At 39.8% G+C, this 22,887-nt stretch overlaps 1 protein-coding gene across 1 annotated transcript; it reads left to right on the top strand.

Moving 5' to 3' along the window:
- Nucleotides 1–5,336: 5,336 nt before the first annotated feature.
- Nucleotides 5,337–22,257, top strand: LOC150013570 (uncharacterized). Its single transcript, XM_090274578.1, has 5 exons — nt 5,337–5,667; nt 8,232–8,276; nt 14,702–14,828; nt 16,368–16,460; nt 20,774–22,257. Exons 2-5 carry the CDS (start codon nt 8,262–8,264, stop codon nt 22,138–22,140), a joined length of 1,602 nt encoding a protein of 533 aa, XP_090130704.1. The 5' UTR covers nt 5,337–5,667; nt 8,232–8,261; the 3' UTR covers nt 22,141–22,257.
- The last annotated feature ends 630 nt before the right edge of the window (nt 22,258–22,887 follow it).

The following is a 22,887-nucleotide window of genomic DNA, read 5'->3' as shown; positions in this document are numbered from 1 at the left end:
TGCATGAGCAGAAAACTTCATTAAAAGGCTGTTATTATTTATATAAAAGTATTAACTCAAAATTAAGAGAAAATGAAAGAAAGCAGCTGAGGATGCACAGGTGCTGGTAGAAAATGATGTTCAAGATATATTATTAAGTGAAAATAGCAGGTGGCTGAAATATGCATCTAATATGTTCCCACTTGTGTACAGAAGGGTGTGTTTGCCTGTCTCTTTCTGTATATATATGTATGTGTATATATATTTGTATGTGAATGGACTTGGTTTGAAAAATAGAGATAAAACTCAATAGTGGTTGCCATTGGGCCCAAGAGTTCAGGAATGGAGTCTGGGCTGGGAGGAAGACCTCCTTTTCATTGTATACAGTTTGAACTTTTTCATCAGGTACCTGTCTTATTCCCACAATTAAAATACTTTTGATATGCATAAGTCAACACTAATTAAAATTTTCAGAGTCCACTCCATGATGTTGTTTGCTAAAGTAAGTTTCCGTACCTATTCATGAATTATTATGAGTCTAAGAATATTATATTGAATTCACAGACTTTTCCTATTAAACAAGTCTTTTCATTAAAATAATAAATTACAATTATATCTCAGTACTATCTCTTCTACTTGCCATTTTTTCAAAGACTGAAGATGAATTGTGATTGTAGGTGGATGAAAGTGATTTTCTGGACAATTACTCCATTTTATCTCATTGAAAGCACTTAAATACAAACACCTTTACTGGGATAGCAAATGTTTTGCAACAAATGGCACAATTCCCTGTTCTTGTCCAATAGCAGACATTGCTAAAGGACCACTGAACTCTTTCTAAGTTAATTGAGACTTGGCCTCAGAATCATTCTTAAGCATGCTTTCCAGAAGGTATTATGAATTAATATGGATTCACACAGGAAACCTATTTTCCACTGCATACTTAGAATTTTTTTACCCATGAATCATAGACAAAAAATGCAGCTGTTCTGATTTAAAATTTACTTGATACACTAAAAACAGTGACATGAGAACAAAAATGGTTTTGTAATTTAAGGTAATGATATTTGGCATGTACATACATGTAATCTTTTATTATAGTTTTCATAGCACATTCACTACATTACATGGTCCTCAAAATAAACATATGAGTCAGCAAACAAGACTTGTCTAGTCATTGTTAATACTGCTCAGTATATCTTTCACCTAGATATTTGTCTAGCATAACGATGGGTTCTCAACAAACATGTAATTAAATACCATCTTTGCAAATATTTCCCATTCAAGTGCCTGCCTTCCTGATCTCATTTCAGAGAATGAAAAGTTATAGCTATTGAGAATGGAATTTGCATGAATGTGTGCATGTATTGAAATATAAACTGCTATATTATGCCCTTAGTACAAAGTAACTCAGGGGAAGAAAATGCAATGCGAAATCCATTTCATCAGTAATTATGATCAAGAGGAGGTCTAATAGTATGCATAGGATGATCACCACTGTCCAGAGCTGTAGAAAACATGCACTTTTTAGAAGGATAACACAGTTGCAGGTTATGCCTAGATTAAGTTTCCCACACCTCTTGGAGAACTCATAATCGTGCCATACCTGAAACAGTCAGGAATATAGGTATGCCTGAACAGTAGAAATGAATGCTGAAAGTCATCCTGTGCAGTAAAATATAAATTAAAAGTTAGCATCAATGAATGAGGAAATGATGTCTAAAAATGATTGGAGGTGAACAATGAAAGAAAATTGACACACTGAGTGGCCCTAAATCTGTTGTCATAGCACAAAAGCAAGAAGAGACAATATGTAAATTGATGAGCAGGCACTTTTATCAAAACAGCAGGCAAGATTTCCCCAAGGGCTATAGATTGTGGACTCCTCCCTGAATTATATTACATATGTAAAAGAACTATTAAGTTAGGGCCTCACAAAGCAAATGAGACTCCCCTAGTCTTTGGTAAGGAACTCCCTCCCTCTTTCAACAGGAGTATGTATACATTCCCAACCACCTAAGTTAATAAAGATGTGGAGGTGGATCAGTCTGCTCTAAGTTAATGTGAGAAGTGGTTTATACCTACTGTTCTGTTGAAACTTCTCTTCCTCACCTTGTTTTCCCGATAAACTGCTCCTCTTCCAAGAATCACTTTAAAAAATCATGTCCTAATGAGACAGGGTATGTGGCAAAAACAGCTGTAACCCTTAAGAGCCACAGGGACTGTCAATGATATACAAAGACCAACTCCCAATGGATTTATGGCTTAGAAATTGCAGAACAGCAGCCTGATCCAACAAGGTAACTAACTTCCCCTCATGGTGACCCCTAGCCTCATTATATATGCTTATAATAGTATATTAGCATGCTAAACGACGCACCCCCAGCTGCCATGACCCAAAACGAGAAGCCTACATAAGTCCACAAAATGGCCAACGGGGTTCTTCTGAGAAGTCTCCACACCTTTCCTGGAGAAATCCTGAATACTCCTCCCCTTTACTGAATGCCCCACCCCTTCAGTAAATGCGCCTCAATAAAAGAAGTGAATCCCACTAGGGAGGGGCTGCTGTCTGTGGAGTAGCCCACTCTCTGTCTCACCTCTTCACTAATAAACTATTTCACTCTAAACTCTATGCTGGCTTATGCTTGAATTCTTTCCCGTGTGAAGCCAAGAACCCACAGTGGGTCACAGACCTTCAGGTCCCCAGGCCCTCAGAATGCCTGCATCACTAAGCCTTTTTAAGGGTCCCTTCTCATACCCCCACTGCTACCACCCAGTCTTACTGTACCCACTCAACACCGATCGTGCCTCAGTCACATCCCTGATCATACAGCATTGTCACTATCAGACTGAGCTCCTCCCTTGCACTACCAAGCATGGCAGTAATACATGTGTGTTAGCTTTACTTTCAGAGGAAGAGTCAATAGACATAAATACTGGGTTGCCTAAAATGTCCGCATGGTTTTTTCCATAAAATACATTTTCCATTTTCACCAATAACTTTATTGATTTGGATATTTTGAGTATGTTGGATATCTCCCACATGGTAGTCTGTTGATTGTTCTTAGTTAATGTCTCAATTTGATTGCTATCAACTAAAACTGGTCTACCCGACCGGGGAGTACTGTCCAGCAAGAAATCTCCAGGACAAAACTTCGCAAACTACTTTGACACGTTCGATCAGTCAGAGCACATTCTCCATACACTGCATAAATCTTTTTATTGCATTTCAGTTTTTACCTTTCTTGAAATAATAAAGCATAATATGCCAAAAGTGTTGCTTATTTTCTTCCCTCTTCAGTATTAAAATAGCTACACAAAAATTCACCGATTTTGATAAGTTTTTTAAAATGCATGCTGACATGACAGCTGTCTCAATATAATCTAACAAAATGGTTTCAAATGAAGTTAAAGACAACTAAGTGCTAAGAGACACCTCATGGAAAAAACCAAACTTTTTGGCCAACCCAATATTATATCTAACAAGAAAGGCAGGGAAACCAAGCTGATTCTGACAGTCTCGCCCCAAATAGCTGTCAGACCAAAGAGGAGAAGGTCACAATAATTGGAAATCCTAGGGTTACAGCTGAATGAGGACCAGAGGGGAAACAAAGGCAGGGCCCTTACCACTGCAATCTAACAAAGAACTTAATACAGAAGGCAAGAAGCAGAGGGAGACATGTCTCACCAGCTAACTCAGCAATCCAGGGCCTGGTCTGATAATATTGCCAGGTGTTCCAACATCACAAGAAACACTATATTAGGATGGGAGGAGGAAAGTCCTTGAAATTCTATGTATCTGTTCCACTATCTGGGAAGGAAAGCCTTTGAAATTGTGCTTTCATCCCAAGGCCAGAAAGACGGTAGAGGGTCCGCAGTGCCCAAAGGGAAGAGACCCATAAACCGGCTTTGGTTAACTGCCTACCTCTTGTCCCTATCTGTTTTATAAGAGAGTCCCTAATGCTTATAGAAAGAGTCCATAAATAATTTTGGGTAACTGCCCCAACTTTAATTTACTGCCTTCCTTCACTTATGTGTTTTACAAGATGAACAAATGGAACCTGCAGCAAGATAAGGAACTGGGCTAACAGACCCCAACACATCCCTAACTTTGGGTAGTCTGCCCACCCCCCAACCCTGAGAAAAGCTTGCTCCATCTTTATCCGTCAATCAAAATGTAACTCCCTCACCCCCACCCCACCAACTACATATGTGCTCAGAACAAAGGACTTGCTCTCTTCGCTCTTGGCCCTCATGGCGCTCTTGGTGCTCTTAGCCTTCTGGCCACCCTAGGGTGAGCTTGCCACCCTGGCCTTTGGCCAGTTGTCTCCTTCCATCATCATATATTTGACCCTCCTTTACCCTTTTCTGTGGAGAAGTCAGGATGGAGCCATATTCTCCATGGGAGGCAGCCCTGGGGGAGGGTAAGTCAGAATGCCTTTCTTTTGGTGAACTCCAGCCAGTCATCCTGGAAAATAGAATTCAAATATCCTCCCTTGTGAACACATTCCCTGATTGGGATGAGAAGACTATGCCCCTGCTGAAGACACATCAGAGATTAACAGAAGGAGGCGACTTCAGGTGGTTAACACACAATTCAACATACAGATAATGATTATAGAATTGCACACTTGAAATATATATAATTTTACTAATGTCACTGCAATAAATTTAAGAATATAATAAATCGTTAGGACCACAGCTATTCCTATAAGACAGCTGAAAAAGAAATCAACTGTACTAAAACGAAGGAAACAAAACTTGATACTTGAAGTAAAACGTCCATTGACAGCACTTTTCAAAAATCAAAAATGCACTATCTCAACCAGATCTGCAAGTGTAATGACCTTATAAAATGATTGAGTCTGACGTTAAAGACGATTATACAGAATGTAAAGAGCTTTTAATAAAATATTAGAAAAGAATGCTATATGTAAATTATTTTAAATAAATGCTTCTAAATCTTAAAAAAAAACTAACGTACCTCAAAAAACACATAGAAGTGCTCAATAAACATTTACTATTTTTATTGCTATACCCCAGATTGGGAAAATGAGACACTGTGATGTAGATCAACCGATTTACGTTGAGACATTTCCATCCGCTGAACAGGAGGGGCTTCCCCTGCTTCCCACTCCACTTCCCAATCTTTGCCTTGCACCTTCCTCTGCGCACCCATTTCTACAACATATCTTGGCTGAATCGGTTCTCTGACACCATCCTCAGATACCTGGGATTCTTTCCTAGTTTCTGTCGTCGCTCCCGCATTGTTCCCACGCCATTATTTCAGTTCCCACCTCCTTTGCTGTTCAGAATTCTTTGCCGTACGGCGTCAACACTACTCGAAACATGGCGCTGCCCATTTACTACACATTTCGCTCATGGGCGCGGCCATGTTAATCCTTGGCTCCTGAAGATTAACGACCTGCAAAGTCTCGCGAAGGAGGAGAATGAGGGGCTGCGCCCATATCCGCGGTAACTGGGAGAGTCCCACGACCCCTGGAGTGGTGGGGGCAGGTCGTAGCGGTCAACTGGGGGCTCACGGGAAGAGTCAAGAAGCGGGGAGTTGAGGAGTCCGATTTCAGAAAAGGAGGTTTCAATCACTGGCTGCAGTATTGGGAATAAAGGACACAAGTAAGATCAGCGATAGAGCGATTGCAGCGGTCCGTAATTTCAGATCCTGATGTGGTGAGTAATTAAGGGCGATGCACAGGATGTACCAGCTGCCCTGCGGAGCTCGGGGTTTAGTGGTGCTGTTGGTATTGAGTCAGGCTGCTGTGCAGGTAACCAAGCTCCTACCTTTGCAACGCTAGCCCTGGGGGCGGAGACGTCCCGCTCCTGCCGACCCTTTTCCCTCGCCCCTAGGAAAGATGGCGACAGGAGGAAGTATTGCACTGAGCTGAGGTAAGGCTAGCAAGATAATTGGAGAGGGGAAAAACCCTCCTACCCGCTTCCGGTACCGATTGGGGGTGGGGCCACCGGGGAAGGCAGGCACATTCCTACAGAGGGATCAGAATGGCCGCTGCCGCGGGGGCGGGTGCTGATCTGAAGAAGCCTGTCAGTCTAGCCCGGTGGAAAGAAGGGATTGGTTGAGGGGCGGACCCTCCCCGAACACCGGGAAATTTGGGAAGTTAATTGGGCATTCTGAGAAAGCACCTGGTCCTCCCACACCCGAAACTAGTATAAATCTAGGGGAAGGAAGGGGCATTCTTTTATTCACCTGGGGAATATTCTGGCTCTTTTACTTGGGGTACATTCTGTCCCTGGAAGCCACATGGCTAGGGGTGGCACTGGCCTCACGCTTGTGTTCCTGGCGGGAGCCTGAAGCCGGACAATGGCCGGGAGCAAGCTGAGCTTCCTGGATGACCGCTCAGCCGCTGCCCTCGGTTCCCAAAGGACGGTACTTTACGTGGGAGAAGGAACTGTGGACACTGCCTTTGGGTTTGTCTGACTGAGGACGGCTGGCCTTGCCTCTCTGTCGGCGGAGGGGATGGGCTTTGAGACAAGTCTGCCGTTCTCCCGGATCATGCATCATTTGAATAAAAATCTCTTCCCTTTCTCATCAGTCTCTGCCTTTAGAATTTGCCTACTGGAGGCGACGGGCAGCCGAACCCTTACTTTGGTTCTGTAACATTTTTAATTGGGTTTTTTCTTTTATATTAAGTTGTGTAAGTTCTTTATATATTTCGGGTATTAACCCCTTATTGGATATACGATTTGCAAATATCTCCTCCCATTCAGTGGGTTGCCTGTTCATTTTGTGTATGGTTTCCTTCTCTGTGCAAAAGCTTTTTAGTTTGATGTCATTCCATTTGTTTATTTTTGCTTTTGTTGCCCTTGACTGAGGAGACTGGGCCAAAAAATATTGCTGAGACCGATGTCAGGGCTACGTGCCTGTGTTTTCTCCTAGGAGTTTTATGGTTTCAGGTTTTACATTCAAGTCTTTAATCTATTTTGACTTTATTTTTATGTATGGTATAAGAATTTTCCAGTTTCATTCTTTTGAAAGTAGCTGTCCAATTTTCTCAACACCTTTTATTGAAGAGATGGTCTATAACCTATTGTATATTCTTGCCTCCTTTGTCATAGATTAGTACGTATATATATATGCATATGTGCACAAACTTATTTTTGGGCTCTATTCCATTGATGTGTGTGTCTGTTTTTGTGACAATACTATGTATACTGTTTTGTAATACAGTTTGAAATCAGGGAGCATAATACCTCCAGCTTTGTTCTTTCTCAAGATTGCTTTGGCTGTGTGGGGTCTTTCGTGGTTTCATACAAGTTTTAGGATTATTTGTTCTAGTTCTGTGAAAAATGCCACTGATATTTTGATGGGGATTTCGTTGAGCCTGTAAATTGCTTTGGCTAGTATAGACAGTTTAACACTACTAATTCTTTCAGACCCTGAGTATGGTATATCTTTTCATTTATTTGTGTCGTCTTCAATTTTTTTCTTGACTGTGTTATAGTTTTCAGAGCACGGGTCTTCCACTTCTTTGGTTAAATTATTGTTAGGTATTTTATTCTTTTTGCTGCAGTTGTAAATGGGATTAATTTTTCTTTCTTATAGCTCCTTATTAGTGTATAGAAATGCAACGTATTTTTGTATATTAATTTTGTATCCTGTGACTTTATTGAGTTAATTTATTACTTTTACTATTTTATAGTGGAGTCTTTAGAGTCATCTGAATTTAGTGACAGTTTTGCTTCTTTCTTCCTTTTATTTATCTTTCTTGCCTAATTACTGTAGCTAGAACTTCCAGTACTATATTGATTAAAAGTGATAGGAGTGGGCATCCTGTAATGTTCCTGATCTTAGAAGAAAAGCTTTCAGTTTTTCACTGTTGAATATGATGTTAGCTGTGGGTTTGTTAAATATGGCCTTTTTATGTTGAAGTATGTCCTTTTTATACCCACTTTGTTGAGAGTTCTTAATCATAAATGGATATTGAGGGGAGAAAAATTTTGAACATACAGTGGAATACATTCAAATCTCAGGAAAAATATATTATGTCTTTATCTCTCAGAACTGTAAGTCGATAGGTTTATATTGTCACAGCATAATTTTTTGTGATCTCTCAGAAGGAACCTTTGAAAGGGGCAGTTTTCAAAGGGTAGTCTTTTATGTGGTTGATCATACGAATTTCTAGGTTCATGGTCTGGGAATTCCAGGGCATGCCCAGATTCTCAGGCTTTCAAGGATATCTTTTTAACCCGTTCCTGCTCATCCCACTTTGTCTTCACAGATATCTGCCCCTTCTGAAGAGCAGTAGAAAATGACTAAGTCTCAGGTAAGTTGTTGTTTATACCTCATTTTGTTTTCCACTGTATTTGAGACAGTTTTTAGAAATTAATTAAATGAAAATTGTCAGTGGATATCTGGGAAAATAAAGTATCTAGACCAAGGAAACTTGGAACATAGTCATAATAGCTATAGAATCTTCACAGGTAATTAAAGTTGAGCATATCATCTACATTAAATGTGCTAACTATACATTACATGTGCTAATTTCTTGAGAGAAGTAAAGATTTTTTTGGTATTTAGGTTTGAAGTTATTCTCTTGATGAGTCTGCATACTTATGATGTAGTAGGCAGTGTCCTTAACAATTACCAATCCATGGTAAATTCCATAATAGGTTTCTCCATAACTGTTCCTTGAACTATTTGTCATAATAAGTATAGGGCATAATAACAAGGCAGAATTCAATTTTTAGGCAGTAAAATCATGAGGTCCAAGAACACAGCGGTTCAACAGTCTGCGTTGATCCATGATAAAATCTGTAATTTTTGGAGCAGCATTTCTCAACCCTGGGAGTTTGTGAAATTGGGCCAGGGGATATATGTTATTTAAAGGTAATAATAGTATCAATTTTAATTTGCATTTTTAAACCAATAAGTAAAGTAATCAGAAACTTTCTCTTTAAAATGCAATAGGTTGAACCCTGGCTAGTGTGGCTTGGTTGGAGTGCTGTCCCTTAATGGAAGGGTTGTATGTTTGATACCTGATCAGGGCACATGCCTAGGTTATGGGTTTGGTCCATGGTTTGGGCATGTGCAAGTCCTGGTTCATGCGCTTATGGGAGGCAACCAGTCAATGCTTCTTTCTCGCATTGATATTTCTCTCCCTTCCTCTGTAAAAGCAATAAAAAAATGTCCTTGGGTGAAGATAAAAAAATAAAATGCAATAGGTTGAGAATCTCCAAGTATATATCAAGTGAGCATACTTGGTTGGATAGTGAAGATCAAGTAAATTTGCTCATATCTGTTGGTTTATCACTCAGCTAAATACTGCTAGCCAGCATTCTAGTGGTTGTGATTGTCATTCAGCTTTAAATTTTTTTTATTAATATGCTTTATTGATTATGCTGTGACAGTTGTCCCAATTTCTTTTCCCTTTTGTCCCCCTCCACCCAGTGACCCTCTAATCCCCTCCCCCCCTAGTCCATGCCCATTGGTTGTGCATATAGTTCTTTTTAAATGTTTTTATTTCAAGGTATATGTTATTTAATTTTTACCTATAATGCTCTATTGTTTATATCCACTGTAGCGTATATCTTCAGTATAGTAGTCTTCACAGTGGGGAGCATACATTAGTGGTGCAAGATGATCCACTGGAGAGCTGGAGTTAAAAGAAAACATCCCCTACTTGTATATATATCTAATGACCATAATATCTCAGTATTGAAGTACTTATATATAATTCATGTTTTTCTTAAGGTATATATTCTTGATGTGCATGTTTTTTTATTATCTGAAAAATGTCTCACCAAGAGTTGCCTCATTAGAACAAAAGGCACTCCTAATACCCAAGAAACTCCAAGGATTTTAGGAGCTATGTGTCAGGAACAAGCATCAAAGACCAAATAGCGGGGGGAGGGGGGGATGCTTCTAAACCCTTTAATTGCTCAGGAAATTATAAAGTTTTAGGAACTCTGACCAGAAATCAGGGATAAAGACCAAAATATGTATTTCTTATTATATTACAATATCACCACCTCCAATTTAAAGTTTGGGGTCTGCTGGGTTATGTATCTATAATTGTGCACTTAATCCTCCCCCCCCCCCCCCCCCCTACCACCAAGCAATTCTTCAACACCAGCTGGATGTTATACAACTCAACTCAATTTTGACACTGCATCTGGAGATAACACCTGATCCTACAGATTAAGGACTCAGTCCTCCTCCCCCCCCACACACATTGCAGATGCCCATTGCAAGCCCAGATTGTTACCTGTGCTTCTGACTGACTGGCTGTCAGTCAGTGGTTCTCACCACCCCTTTCTTTGGTTTGATTAATTTGCTAGAGCTGTTCACAGAACTCAGGAAACCAGCTTACTGACTAGATTACCAGTTTATTACAAAGGGTATTAAAAGGTACAATTCAACAGGTAGGTGAACAATACATATGGTGAGGCCTGGGACAGAGGTCTGTCCTTGTGGAGTTTGGGGCCTGGCACATTGTATGTGGAAACATTCTGGTTCACCAACCTGGAAGCTCTCTGAACCCCCTCCTTTTGGGTCTTTATGGAGGCTTCATGACATAGGCTCGATTGATTAAATCTTTGGCGATTGGTGATTGATTCACCCTCTAGCCCCACTCCGCTCCCTGGAAAGTTCCAACCCTCTATTCACCAGCAGCCAGCCTCCATCCTTAGGTGCTTTTCAAAAGTCACTTTATTAGCATAACAAAAGACACCTTTAGCTCTTTTATCAGGAAATTCCAGGGTTTTAGGAACTCTATGCCAAGAACCAGGGTGAAAACTAAATATATTTCTAATTAGAAATCACAATATCACGGTACTATTGGTACAAGTGGTACCAGTGTAACTCCTCATTTCCAGAGATTATTTTTTTCTCTGCTCTGCCACAGCCTCCAACTTCCATAGTCATATACTAGATTTATAATTACCAATTACTGTACTATCTCCATGCATTTAATTCTCTGGCCATTATTTAGGTTTCTAGCTCATTTACTTTAGTACCTTGATTCTAGCACTTCTTCAATCCCATTCAGACCTCTGGTCCATTGTTCCTCCATTTTTTTCACTGTCTATTACATCCCTCTTCCCACTTCTTTTTTAAGGTTTTATTTATTTATTTTTAGAGAGAGGGGAAAGGAGAGAGAAAGGGAGAGAAACATTGATTAGTTCCTCTCATATGTGCCCCAACCAGGGACAAACCTGCAGTGCAGTGAATCGAACTGGTGATGTTTCTCTTCCCTGAAGGGTGCTCAACCAACTGAGCCACACCGGTCAGGACTCCCCACTTTTTACCTTCTCTCTTTCCTCAGCTTGGTTTTTGTTCTGGGCACTTGTCATCCCACTGAAGTCCAGTTGCCTACTTACTGCCACTTGGGTATCTACTATAATAGATATCTTGAACTTAACTTGGACAACTAGATTTTTTTGTGTGGTAAAATATGTGTAGCAAAATTTGCCATTTTAACAATTTTTAAGTGGTATTAATTGAATTTACAATTGTGTATCCATCACCCTTATCTATTTCGAAAACTTTTTTTTCTCCCAAAACGTTTTTATCACCCCAGATAGAAACTCTGTACCCACTGAGCGATAAACTCCCTGTTTTCTCCCACTCAGAACCAATTTCTGACTATGAATTTGCCTGTTTAGATGGAATCATACAGTATTTGCTCCTTTGTGTCTAACTTATTTTACCCAGCAAGTTTTCAAGGTTTATCCATGTATCAGAGTTTCATTTCTTCTTGTGGCTAAATAATGTTCCTTTATGTGGACATATGACATTTTATTTATACGTTCATCTGCTGATGGACACGAGTTGCTTCTATCTTTTGGCTGTAAACATTGGCATACAAGTATGTAAATACCTGTTGATTGCAAATCTCTTTGAGTATATACCTAGGAATGGAATTGCTGGGTTATATGATAATTCTGTATTTAACTCTTGTAGGAACTGCCAAAGTTTTTCACAGCAGCTACACTATCGTACATTTCCCCCAGTAATGTATGAGGGTTCCGGTTTCTCCACATCCTCACTAACACTTACATTTTCCATTTTGTTGATCATAACCATCCTGTTAGATGTAGAGTGGTATGTCATTGTGGTGTTGATTTGCATTTCCCTAATGACTAATAAGGTTGAGCATCTTTTCATGTGCTCATTGTCCATTTGCCTATCATCTTCAGAGAAATGTCTGTTCAAGTCCCTTGCCCATTTTTAATGGATCGTTTGTCCTTTATTGTTGGATGAATAGAATTTTTAATTCCCCATCTCCCCTCCACCCAAACCTGCTCTTGTCTTCTGGATGTTAGTGGGATGCCAATTCCTTAAACCAAAAAGAAAGAACTCTTAGTTGATTCTTCCTCTCCTTCCCTCATACACTATCTTTTTGATTAACATCAAACTTAAAAATAGAATTTTGTAATTGATGTAGAACTTAACCATTGTTTGAAAAGTAAGCAACAGTGAGCTCAGTAGCACTTTATTACTGATCATAAATTATTTCATCTTCTCATTATCTCTACATACACATTTAAAAAAAATAAATATTAGATTAAATGTTGCTTACATTAAAAAAAAAGATTTTATTTATTTTTTAGAGAGGGGAAGGGAGGGGGATCAAGGAAGAGAAACATAGATCAGTTGCCTCTCACACGCCCCCAAATTGGGCACTGGGCCAGCAACCCAAGCATGTGCCCTAACTGGGACTTGAACCAGCAACCTTTTGGTTTGCAGGCCTGCGCTCAACCCACTAGGCCATACCAGCCAGGGCAAATATTGCTTACATTTTATTGTTTTTATTTTAACTTAAACATTAAAACAGTTTCTATTTAATTTTTAAAAGTATTTTTAATGGAAAAATACAGACAGAAATTTAGGAAACAGTGTAATAAATCCCTTGTATGGCCTCATACATTTTCAACAATTATTAATATTTTACCAGTTTCACATCTTTATTTATTTGTTCTCTAGAGTATTTTAAAGCAAATCCCATACATGGCATTTCAGCAGTATATACTTGCTTTGCAGATTTTTGTTGTTGGTATTTTCATTTCTCTTTAGTGGTTTCCTTTCAAAATACATTTACTTATGTAAAAATGTTGAGTTGGGTTAAAACTATTAAGTCAGCAGCAGTACAGGTGATACGCAGATATGATAAAATTGTGAAAGCACTGTGTGAATGACTGATGTCTGAGAGCGTTATACTGGAGTACTCATGGTTCCTTGAATTTACCGTGTCCTTTATTATGTCTCCACGCCTTTTTACTTACCCCTCCTTCCATCTGTAATGATTTTTCTCCCCCCCTCCACATCTTATCAGAGAATATTCATTTTTCACATTTCAATTTTTTTTATCTTTACCTTTTTACAATTTTTTTTTTTTTTTGAACAGTAAGTAGAACTTTTATTTGTAATATTTTGGAGGGAATGCACTAAAAACGAGTCAGTCACCTTACTCTCCTGACGTCAGCCGGGCTGGGCCAGCTGTGCTCCTTCTGCCTCTTTCTGTGATGTCCGGCGGCCTGTTTTTGAGCCCTGGAAATTCCATGGCTTCCCTGGTCCTTTACACGACCATTGTCTGTGGGGAACACCCATGACTCAGTCTGTTTCACACACAGACTCCTGGGGTAGAGCCTCCCTGTGCTTCTCTCTCCCCAGCTTCCTGGTGGTCTCTGAACATCTGAAACATTCGTGTCACTTTAAATCAGTGAAGAGGGGTGTGGTGTCACCTGCAATTCTCAATCAGGGAAAGCTACACTGGCTTCCTTCCCTCTCTGCCTGTTAGCCTTTTCTTTTGGATGCCACGCTCATTGGGTTTGGGGGGGGGTGTGTACAGCTGTTCCCTTTAGGGACTCCACCCAGTGTGGCCTGTCGGGGGCCGCTGTGTGGCCTGTGCTCCGCGCGGCCTGGGGCTGCTCGCCTGTGTCCTCTTATGCTCTCCTGCTCAGCCCCGGAGATGGGTCCATTAGCTTCTGTCTTCTACAGAGCCTTTGGAAGTGCATGTCCTGCTTTTAATTTCACTAGCAATTGCCTTAAACGTAAACAACAAACATTTCTGAGCCTTAAAATCAGGAATGACTTGGTTCTTTTTGACTTCCGCCTGTAGACAGAGTATTTGGCAGTTTTCCCTTCTTTTTCTTTTACTTCTTACCCTTTGTAAATAAAATATTTAAAAAAAAATTAAAACATTATAAAATACTAAATTCTTTTACATTGGAAAACTTGTCTTACAGATATGCTGAGTATCTGTTTGCTTTAAGTTTTCCTTGGGGGACAATCGCAGACTTAAAGAATTGTTGAGCGATAAGACGGAGAACTTGCTCCTGACCTGCATGAGCCTAAGCTGTTCCATCCATAGGGACCAGCTTGCTATGTCCCCTCTAGTCCAGATGGTCCTCAGTGCCCCCTGCTCCATGACCCAGCACTGCAGCTGTCTGATGTGCCCCTGACCAGCCTAAAGTCCTTCACCCCTGGGAGGAGGGCCTGCACGCTCCTTCTCGGGGGCATCGGCCGTCTGTCCTGTCACTGACTCAGGCAGGCCGGCTGGTTCCTCTCACAAAGCCACTTTTTCCAGTGTGATTAGTAACTGTTTTGTGGTGAGGTCCTATAAAATGATGTGGCTGTCCCATTTCTCATCCAATGTTCAGTTTGCTCGTGTATTTCTGTCTATGAGTGTGCACCCCCGTGTGCCCTCTCTTCAGCTCAGCGCTTTACACCTCTCTCTGGCTGTTACAGGGGTTTGTATCATTCAAGGATGTGACTGTGTACTTTACTCAGGAGGAGTGGCAGCAGCTGGACTCCACACAAAGAAACCTGTACAGGGATGTGATGCTGGAGAACTATAGGAACCTTGTTTCCGTGGGTAAGGACATCTTTCCTCTGAGGGTGCTGGTTGGTATCGATTACCTATTGTTGCACAATAACCACCCCAAAATTTAATGTCTTAAACAAACAATTCCTGTAGGTCAGGAATTTAGAAAGTCTTAGCGAGGCGGTTCTGGCCTGTGGTCCTTCCTGCGGTTGTAGTTAGATATTGGCAGGGGCTGCCGCCATATGAAAGCCTGGTTGGGAGTCTAGGCTCCAGTTCCAGGGTGACTTATCATGTGGTTATTGATAAGAGCCATCAGTTCCTTGCTGTTCAGTGAGTGGAAGGAGGTCTCAGTTCCTTATCGTGTGAGCTTATTCTCGCAACATGGCAAACTTCTCCCAGATAGACTGAGCCGAGAGAAGCGGGGAGTAAGTCGCAGTGCCTTTTGTGACCAAGTCTCCAAAATCATACATTATCTCTTGTATCTTATTGTGTTTATTAGAGGTGAGTTACTAAGTCCAGCCTATGCCCAAGGGGAGGAGAATTAAGCTCTACATCTTGAATGAAAGAGTCAAAAAATTTCTGGACATTTATTAAACCTACCGTAGTGCCCAAATGACTGCCTTTCCTTTCTTGTTTACTAAAAACTGTTTTGTCTATGAATGCTTAATGAGCTTCATTTCAAGCTATAAATGTCAAAAGAATATTAATTTTGAGTACCAAATACTATGCTTGTACCTCTCTGGTGAATTTGGATGAAAAGAAAATGGGAACTGCATCTTGCACATTCCTTGGAGACTAAAGACAATGGTCTGGGCCTAAGTCCTTAGCTTTTATAAATTGAAATATAGTGTGTACAGTAAGTATTCAGATCTTAAGTATACGGCTTAATACGGTTTTTTGTATGTACACGCTTACTTAACTACTACCCAGATGAAGCTATAGAACATTTCCAGCACCCTACCAGCCTTCCATTTACCTCCAGTAGCGATAACAACTTGTGGCTTCTATCCCCATAAATTTTGTTCATTCTTCAACTTCATGGATGTGTAATCACACAGTATGCAAGGTTTGTTGTCTGGCATCTTTCATTGAACATAATATCTGTGAAATTCAACCATGTTTTGGCATGTGACAGTAGTTTGATCCTTTTTCTTATTGCATCATATTCCATTTCATGATTATACAGTAATTCATCAGTTGATCCATGTGCCACCTTTGATGGTCATTTGAATTACTTCAAATTTGGGCTATTATGAATAAAACTGTTCTGCATGTTATTTTTCTAATGAATGTTCTTATACATATTTTCTGGTGGAAATAGGATTTCACTTTTATTAGGTATATACATAGGAATAGCATTTTTGGGTCATAGGGCATGTGCGTATTTCTCTTTGGTAGATACAACCAGACAGTTTTCTAAAGAGGTTATATCAATTTATATCCTACTAGCAATGTATGAGAGTTCCATCAAGCTTTGGTGATGTTAGTCTTTCTAATTTTAGCCATTCTGGTACATATGTAATGGGCCTGCGTTCTGGGATGGTTGGTTGTCCACTAATGCCTAAGTCCTATATCATTTCCCATAAACAGGGTATGAATTTCTGAAGTCAGATAAAATCTTCTTGTTGAAGCAAGGAGAACCATGGATAGAGGAGGGAGAAATCTCAAGTTGGGCCTATCCAGGTAAGTGAGAACCTAGCATATGATAGGCAAGAATGTAAGATTTGTGTTGAATAAAGAGATCTCTATTTTTGAAATATTTTTTAGGAAATCATTTTTTAAGACCATAGATATTTAGAAATGGATGAAGACAGTTGGTGGCTGTGGGATTGTTGAATACCTAAATGACACTGCTACATACCAAACACCTATATTATTCTTTTTTGTTTTGTTTTGTTTTTTGCTTGAATTTAAAGTGATAACCCTTTCACCTGTACTTTGGATCTTATCTATGTCCACATCATTTAGGAAATTTCTTAATTAGCATCCCTTTGGCTAATAACCTCATACCCATTCTCCCCAAATGGACTTATACTCCTCTCCGTATGCATTGAGGCCATCCAGGCATTCTTAGGTATACTATATTTCAAAGTTATTGAATGGTATTCATATTCCTTCTAAATGCTTCTGTTTTTTCTTTATTTCAGTGTGAAATGTCTTGTAGTTATAATCTTTTTTTAAATTATATTTTACCAGTGATGCTATTACAGAGTTGTCCTGATTTTTTCCCCTTTGCTTCCCTCTGCCCAGCACCCCCTACTCCCTCAGGCAGTTCCCCCCACCATTGTTCATGTCTGTGAGTTATTTGTATAAGTTCTTTGGCCACTCCATTTCCAATACTGTACATGGTTATTCTGTAACTACATATTTGTATTTCTTAATCTCATCACCTCTTCACCCATTCCCCTACACCACCCTCCTGTCTGGCAACCATCAAAATGCTCTCTCTAACCATGATTCTGCCCCTGTTCTTATTGCTTGCTTAGTTTGATTTTTAGATTCAATTATTGAGAGATTGGAACTTTCTGCCATTTTATTGTTCATAGTTTTGATCTTCTTTTTCTTCAATAAGTCCCTTTAACATTTCATATAATAATGGTTTAACAATTCATATAATAATGGTTTGGTGATAAAGAGCTCCTTGAGTTTTTTCTTGCCTGGGAAGCTCTTTATCTGCCCTTTGATTTTAAATGATATCTGCTGGGTAGAGCAATCTTGGCTGTAGATCCCTGCTTTTCCTGACTTTGGATATGTCTTGCCAATCCCTTCTATCCTACAGATTTTTTGAGAAATCAGCTGTCAGTCTTATGGGAACTCCCCTATAGGTAATTAACTTCTTTTCTCTTGCTGCTTTTAAGATTCTCTCTTTATCGTTAACTTTTGGCATTTTAATTATGATGTATCTTGGAGTAGGCCTCTTTGCATCCATCTTGTTTGGGACTCTGTGCTTTCTGGACTTGCATGTCTATTTTGTTCACCAAATTAGGGAGGTTTTGTTTCATTATTTTTTTTTATATAGATTTCCAATGTCTTGCTCTTCCTCTTCCCCTTCTGGCACCCCTATTATGTGAATGTAGGAACGCTTGCAATAGTTCCCTGCTTACACTATCCTCATTTTTTTTTGGATTATTTTTTCTTCTTGTTGTTCTGATTGGTTGTTTCTCACTTCTTTATGTTCCAAATCATTGATTTGATTCTTGGCTTCATTCACTCTACTGTTGTTTCTCTGAATTGTTTTTTATTTCAATCAGTGTATCCTTTGTTTCTGACTGGATCTTTTTTATGCTGCAGAGGTCCTCACTAAGTTCCTTGAGCATCCTTATAACCAGTGTTTTGAACTCTGTATCTGATAGATTGCTTATCTCCATTTCATTTAGCTCTTTTTCTGGAGTTTTGATCTGTTCTTTCATTTGGGCCGTGTCGCTTTGTCTTCTTGTTTTGTCAGCTTCCCTGTGTTTATTTCTATGTATTGGGTAGAGCTGCTTTGATTCTGTGTCTTGGTAGTGTGTCCTAATGTAGTAGGTCTCCTGTAGGGTCCAGTGGCACAGCCTCCCTGTCATCCAAGCTGGGTACTTCAGGTGTACCCTTCATGTGGGCTGAGTACACCCTTGTATTGTAGTTGAGCCTTGGTTGCTGTTGACAGATCCATGGGAGGGATTTACCCAGGCCAGTCAGGTGCAAGGACTGGCTGTGACCACTGACCACTAGCCTCCGCCTTCTGTGGTGGATTAGCTGTGCAGGGGCAGGGTGGTGCTTCGATGTGGTCTGTAGGTGTCCACTGGGTGCACTGGCCCTGGGGTTTCCCAGGTGGTTCAGGCCAAGGTCAGCCCCCCCCCCCCTGTGTTTTGCCTGAGGCCATCCTGCCTGAGCTATAAAGCAGTCTGAGATGGCTGCTCCTTGTGTTGGGCTTGGAGATTCCCAGGCAAAGCAAAACTATGAATCTAGGCTGGCTGCTGCTAGTTCCAGACCTGGGGCTCACTGAAGCCAACTGTTGTTTGCATTGATAGGATTTAGGAAGTTGTGAAGCATGAGCTAGAACCAGCCACTCATATGGAAAAGCAGCTTGGGTGGGCTCATAAGTTGGGTGGAATGGAGTCTGGGGATCTCCAAGGTGGGCCAAACAGCGTTAGCAGGTTGATGGAGTCTCACATAGGGCACCAGCTTGCAAGTTATGTCTGCCTACACCACCTTCTTGACCAGAAGTCAGAGTTATAATCTTTTGTTTTTTAAGTTTTTTCAGGACTTTTTAAAAGATATTTTATTTACTTATTTTTAGAGGGAAGGGGAAGGGAGGGAGAAAGAGATGCAGAGCAACATTAATATGTTAGAAAAACACCGATTGGTTGCCTCTTGCACGCACCCCAACTGTGACTGAACTCAAAACCCAGGCGTGTGCTCTCGCCTGGAATCTAACCGGCAGCCTTAGCTTTGGGGGATGCCCAGCCAACTGAGCCACACTGGTGAGGGCTTTTTCAGGACTTTAATAATAGAATGTTATTCCTTCTCTCCCTGTCTTCCTTTTCCATTACTTTATGACCATTTTTACTTGATTCTTTGTTTTATTTTTATTATCTCGGTTGTTTCCTGTCTTTTTATAATGCTGCTTGTTAAATTTCCATTTGAGTGTATTCTTCCTGCCTTCATCTTGTAATCTTCCATTTTCCTCCTGAGTTTATTAATTTCATTTTCGTCTCTCCCCTTTTTTCCCCATTTAATTTTTTTTTAAGTTATGTGTCATGATGGTTTTCTATGACCTCATGCTTATTTGAGTGTATTTAATTCTGTTTGGAGTTCAGACAAAAATTTCTTCTGCTTCATGGCCAGTTTTTGTTTTGTTTTGTTTTTGTTTTTTCAGGGGACAATGGCCTCTGTTGATTACTATACAAATTCATTTCCTGATTTTTCTATAGTTTTCTATGGACTTTACTTCTTCTGTTCATTTTTATCATATTATGGTATGATTCTAATTTTTCTTTTTAGATTTTATTTTTAATTTACTTGTAGATAGAGAGGGTATGGGGGAGACAAAGAGGGAGACAAACATCTATGTGTGAGATACATCAGTCAGTTGCCTCTCACACAGTGCCAGCTGGAGACCTGGCCCGCAACCCAGGCATGTGCCCTGATTGGGAATCGAACGAGCAACCTGTCAGTTTGCAGGCCAGTGCTCAGTCCACTGAGCCACACCAGCCAGGGCAGATTCTAATTTTACAGAGTTCTTTTACATTAATACAGCAAAGCCATGGTATTTAGCAGGATCTCTCCTTTTCTTCCTTCCTTCCTTTTTGTTATTAGGGAGGAGTTTTGAGTTTTCTGGTTTTGTGGTTCTCTCTTTACTTCCAGTGCCCTAAATTCCTCCTTTTTCTTCTCTTCCCTATCACTCCACCCAATAGTAGAGGGTATGTCTTCTTTTTCTTTTGTCTTTTTCTTCCTTTGAAGTCACCTGTTCTTTTAACTCAGGATTGCTCCTTTAAAAAGAACCTGCCCCACTCCATGCCCTTTTAGGTCATCTGACCCTTTAAGATGCATGTACAGCGCTCTGAATCCCTTTTCTGCGGTTATGCTCTAATCTGCCTGGTTACTGATACAGCACTTTTATATTTAGTGGGGGTTTAATCCTTCTGTTGATCACTTTAACTTACCCTCAGTTCTTTTTGCTAAACTTCCTTCCTTTCTCTTTCCTGAAATTACTTTTTGGTCTGCTTTTGCTCTTCACAGAGCCTCATGGTAGAGTGGGGGTGGGGCGGGGACCATGTGGAACCATGATACAGACCTATGAGTTCAACTCTTGTTTTTCCATTTCTCTCCTATCACCTCTTTTTATGTCTATTTATTTTTCTGTCTTTGGGTTTTAAGGTCATGCTCTTATATCTCAAGACGCCATCATAGTCATCAGATTTACTGTTCCCATTAAAATGAAGAACTTTGGGTTTTGTTTTGTATTTATCTAAGCTCAAGAGTGAATTAACATCATTACCTTTGGGCCTTTTTTTCAGCCTTTGAAATAAGACCCAAAATGAAAGAATTAACTCCACGGAAGATCATTTCTGAAGAAGTGATGTGCCATAATATCGCAGTGTACTCCATTTTTGAAGACAGGAAACTGGGAGGTGACACAAATCACCAGGAAAACCAAGACAAGTTTTTGAACCAAGCATTCATGAATAGTGAGTCACTGACTAAGGAGATAGACCATGAATCTAATACACTGGGAAAAGAATTTCATCTGAACGCATCTAATGAACACACCAGAGCCTTCATGCACAGGTCACAACTCTTTGCACAACCAGAAATTCTAACCAGTGAGAAATATAAATGTATTGAGTGTGGGAAAACCTTCACTGGAAAATCAGGACTCATTGTACATCAAAGAATTCATACTGGGGAGAAACCATACAAATGCAACGAATGTGGAAAAGCCTTTATTCAGAAGTCACAACTTACTGTACATCAGAGAACTCATACAGGAGAGAAACCCTACAAGTGTAGTGATTGTGGGAAAGCCTTCATCCAAAAGTCAAACTTCATTATTCATCAGAGGATTCACACAGGGGAGAAACCCTATGAATGCAGTGAATGTGGGAAAGCTTTCATCAAAAAGTCAACACTAAATGTACATCAAAGAGCTCATACTGGGGAGAAACCATATGAATGCAATGAATGTGGGAAAACTTTTATTAAAAAGTCAACACTTAGTGTACATCAAAGAGCTCATACTGGGGAGAAACCATATGAATGCAGTGAATGTGGGAAAGCCTTCATCTGGCGGTCACAGCTCGTTGTACATCAGAGAATTCATACAGGGGAGAAACCCCATGGGTGTAACGAGTGTGGAAAAGCCTTCAACAGGAAGTCAGAACTAAGGTTGCATCACAGAATTCATACTGGGGAGAAACCCTTTGAATGTAATGAATGTAAAAAAGCCTTCATTCAGAAGTCAGATCTCATTATACATCAAAGAACTCACACCGGGGACAAAAGGTATCAATGCAATGAGTGCGGGAAAGCCTTCCTCCGGCGTTCTCAGTTCATTGAACATCAGAGAATTCATACTGGGGAGAAACCCTATGAATGCAGTGAATGCAGAAAAGCTTTTATCCAAAAATCACAACTCATTGTGCATCAGAGAATCCATACTGGAACTAAACCATATGAATGCAGTGAGTGTGGAAAAGCCTTTAGCAAGAAGTCACACCTCACTGTACATCATAGAATACATACTGGAGAAAAACCCTATGGGTGTAGTGAATGTAGAAAAGCTTTCAGCAAGAAATCTACTCTCATAGTTCATCAGAGAAATCATATTGAACACACACCCTTTCAATTGAATGAGAAAACTTTTAATTCAGTGATCAAAATTTAATTGCACATCGTAGAACTTACATAGGCCAGAAATTATATGAATTTACATGGGAAACCTTTAATAATAGCTCCAGAATTATTAAGCACTAGGAAATTCATACTAAGAAGCAAGTTTGAAAACTTATGTATCAAAAAAAAAACAAAAATAAAACTGCTATAGTGGACATTTTGGTTCAGACCTAACAGTAAGAGTTTTTTATAGTGTGCTAGAAAAAGCTCAATTACACATAATTGGCCTGTTCACTGTAAAGGACAACTTTTTAATATGTAGAAGTAAATGGGTTAATCAGGACAACTATGGGATAAGCATGTTTAATCATCCCATAAGTGATGTAGGAATGGCACTCAAACCCAGATTATCTTAGTGGGAAGTGAATATGGTTATTTACACCTGCCTTACTTTTTCACACTAAATGCAATCATTTCCCCACATCTTAAAACACAGAGTGTAAAAGGATAAATTGTAGCTGTAAAAGTAATATGGTTTGTTACTTAACAAGTGTTTAAAAAAGTATTACATATAAATCTTCCTCACTTTCTTGATGTGTATAGAAAAAAAAGGATGAAACCATTGTATTTATAGACTTCAGTAGTCAGTGGTAGACTTAAAAAATATTTTTTTAAAATACAGAGAAAAAGACACCGAATAACAAGACTGAAAGAGAACAGCACAGTGGCTGTAGACAGTGTTGTCATACTCAGCACATGACAAAGGTAGTTCTACACAAGGAATTCCTGTTCATAATCC

This window comes from Furipterus horrens, unplaced genomic scaffold, assembly GCF_987537825.1.
Source record: "Furipterus horrens unplaced genomic scaffold, mFurHor1.1.pri manual_scaffold_4, whole genome shotgun sequence".
Lineage (NCBI taxonomy): Eukaryota > Metazoa > Chordata > Mammalia > Chiroptera > Furipteridae > Furipterus > Furipterus horrens.
Note: the sequence above shows the minus strand (reverse complement) of the source record. Positions and strands in the feature narration are given on the sequence as shown.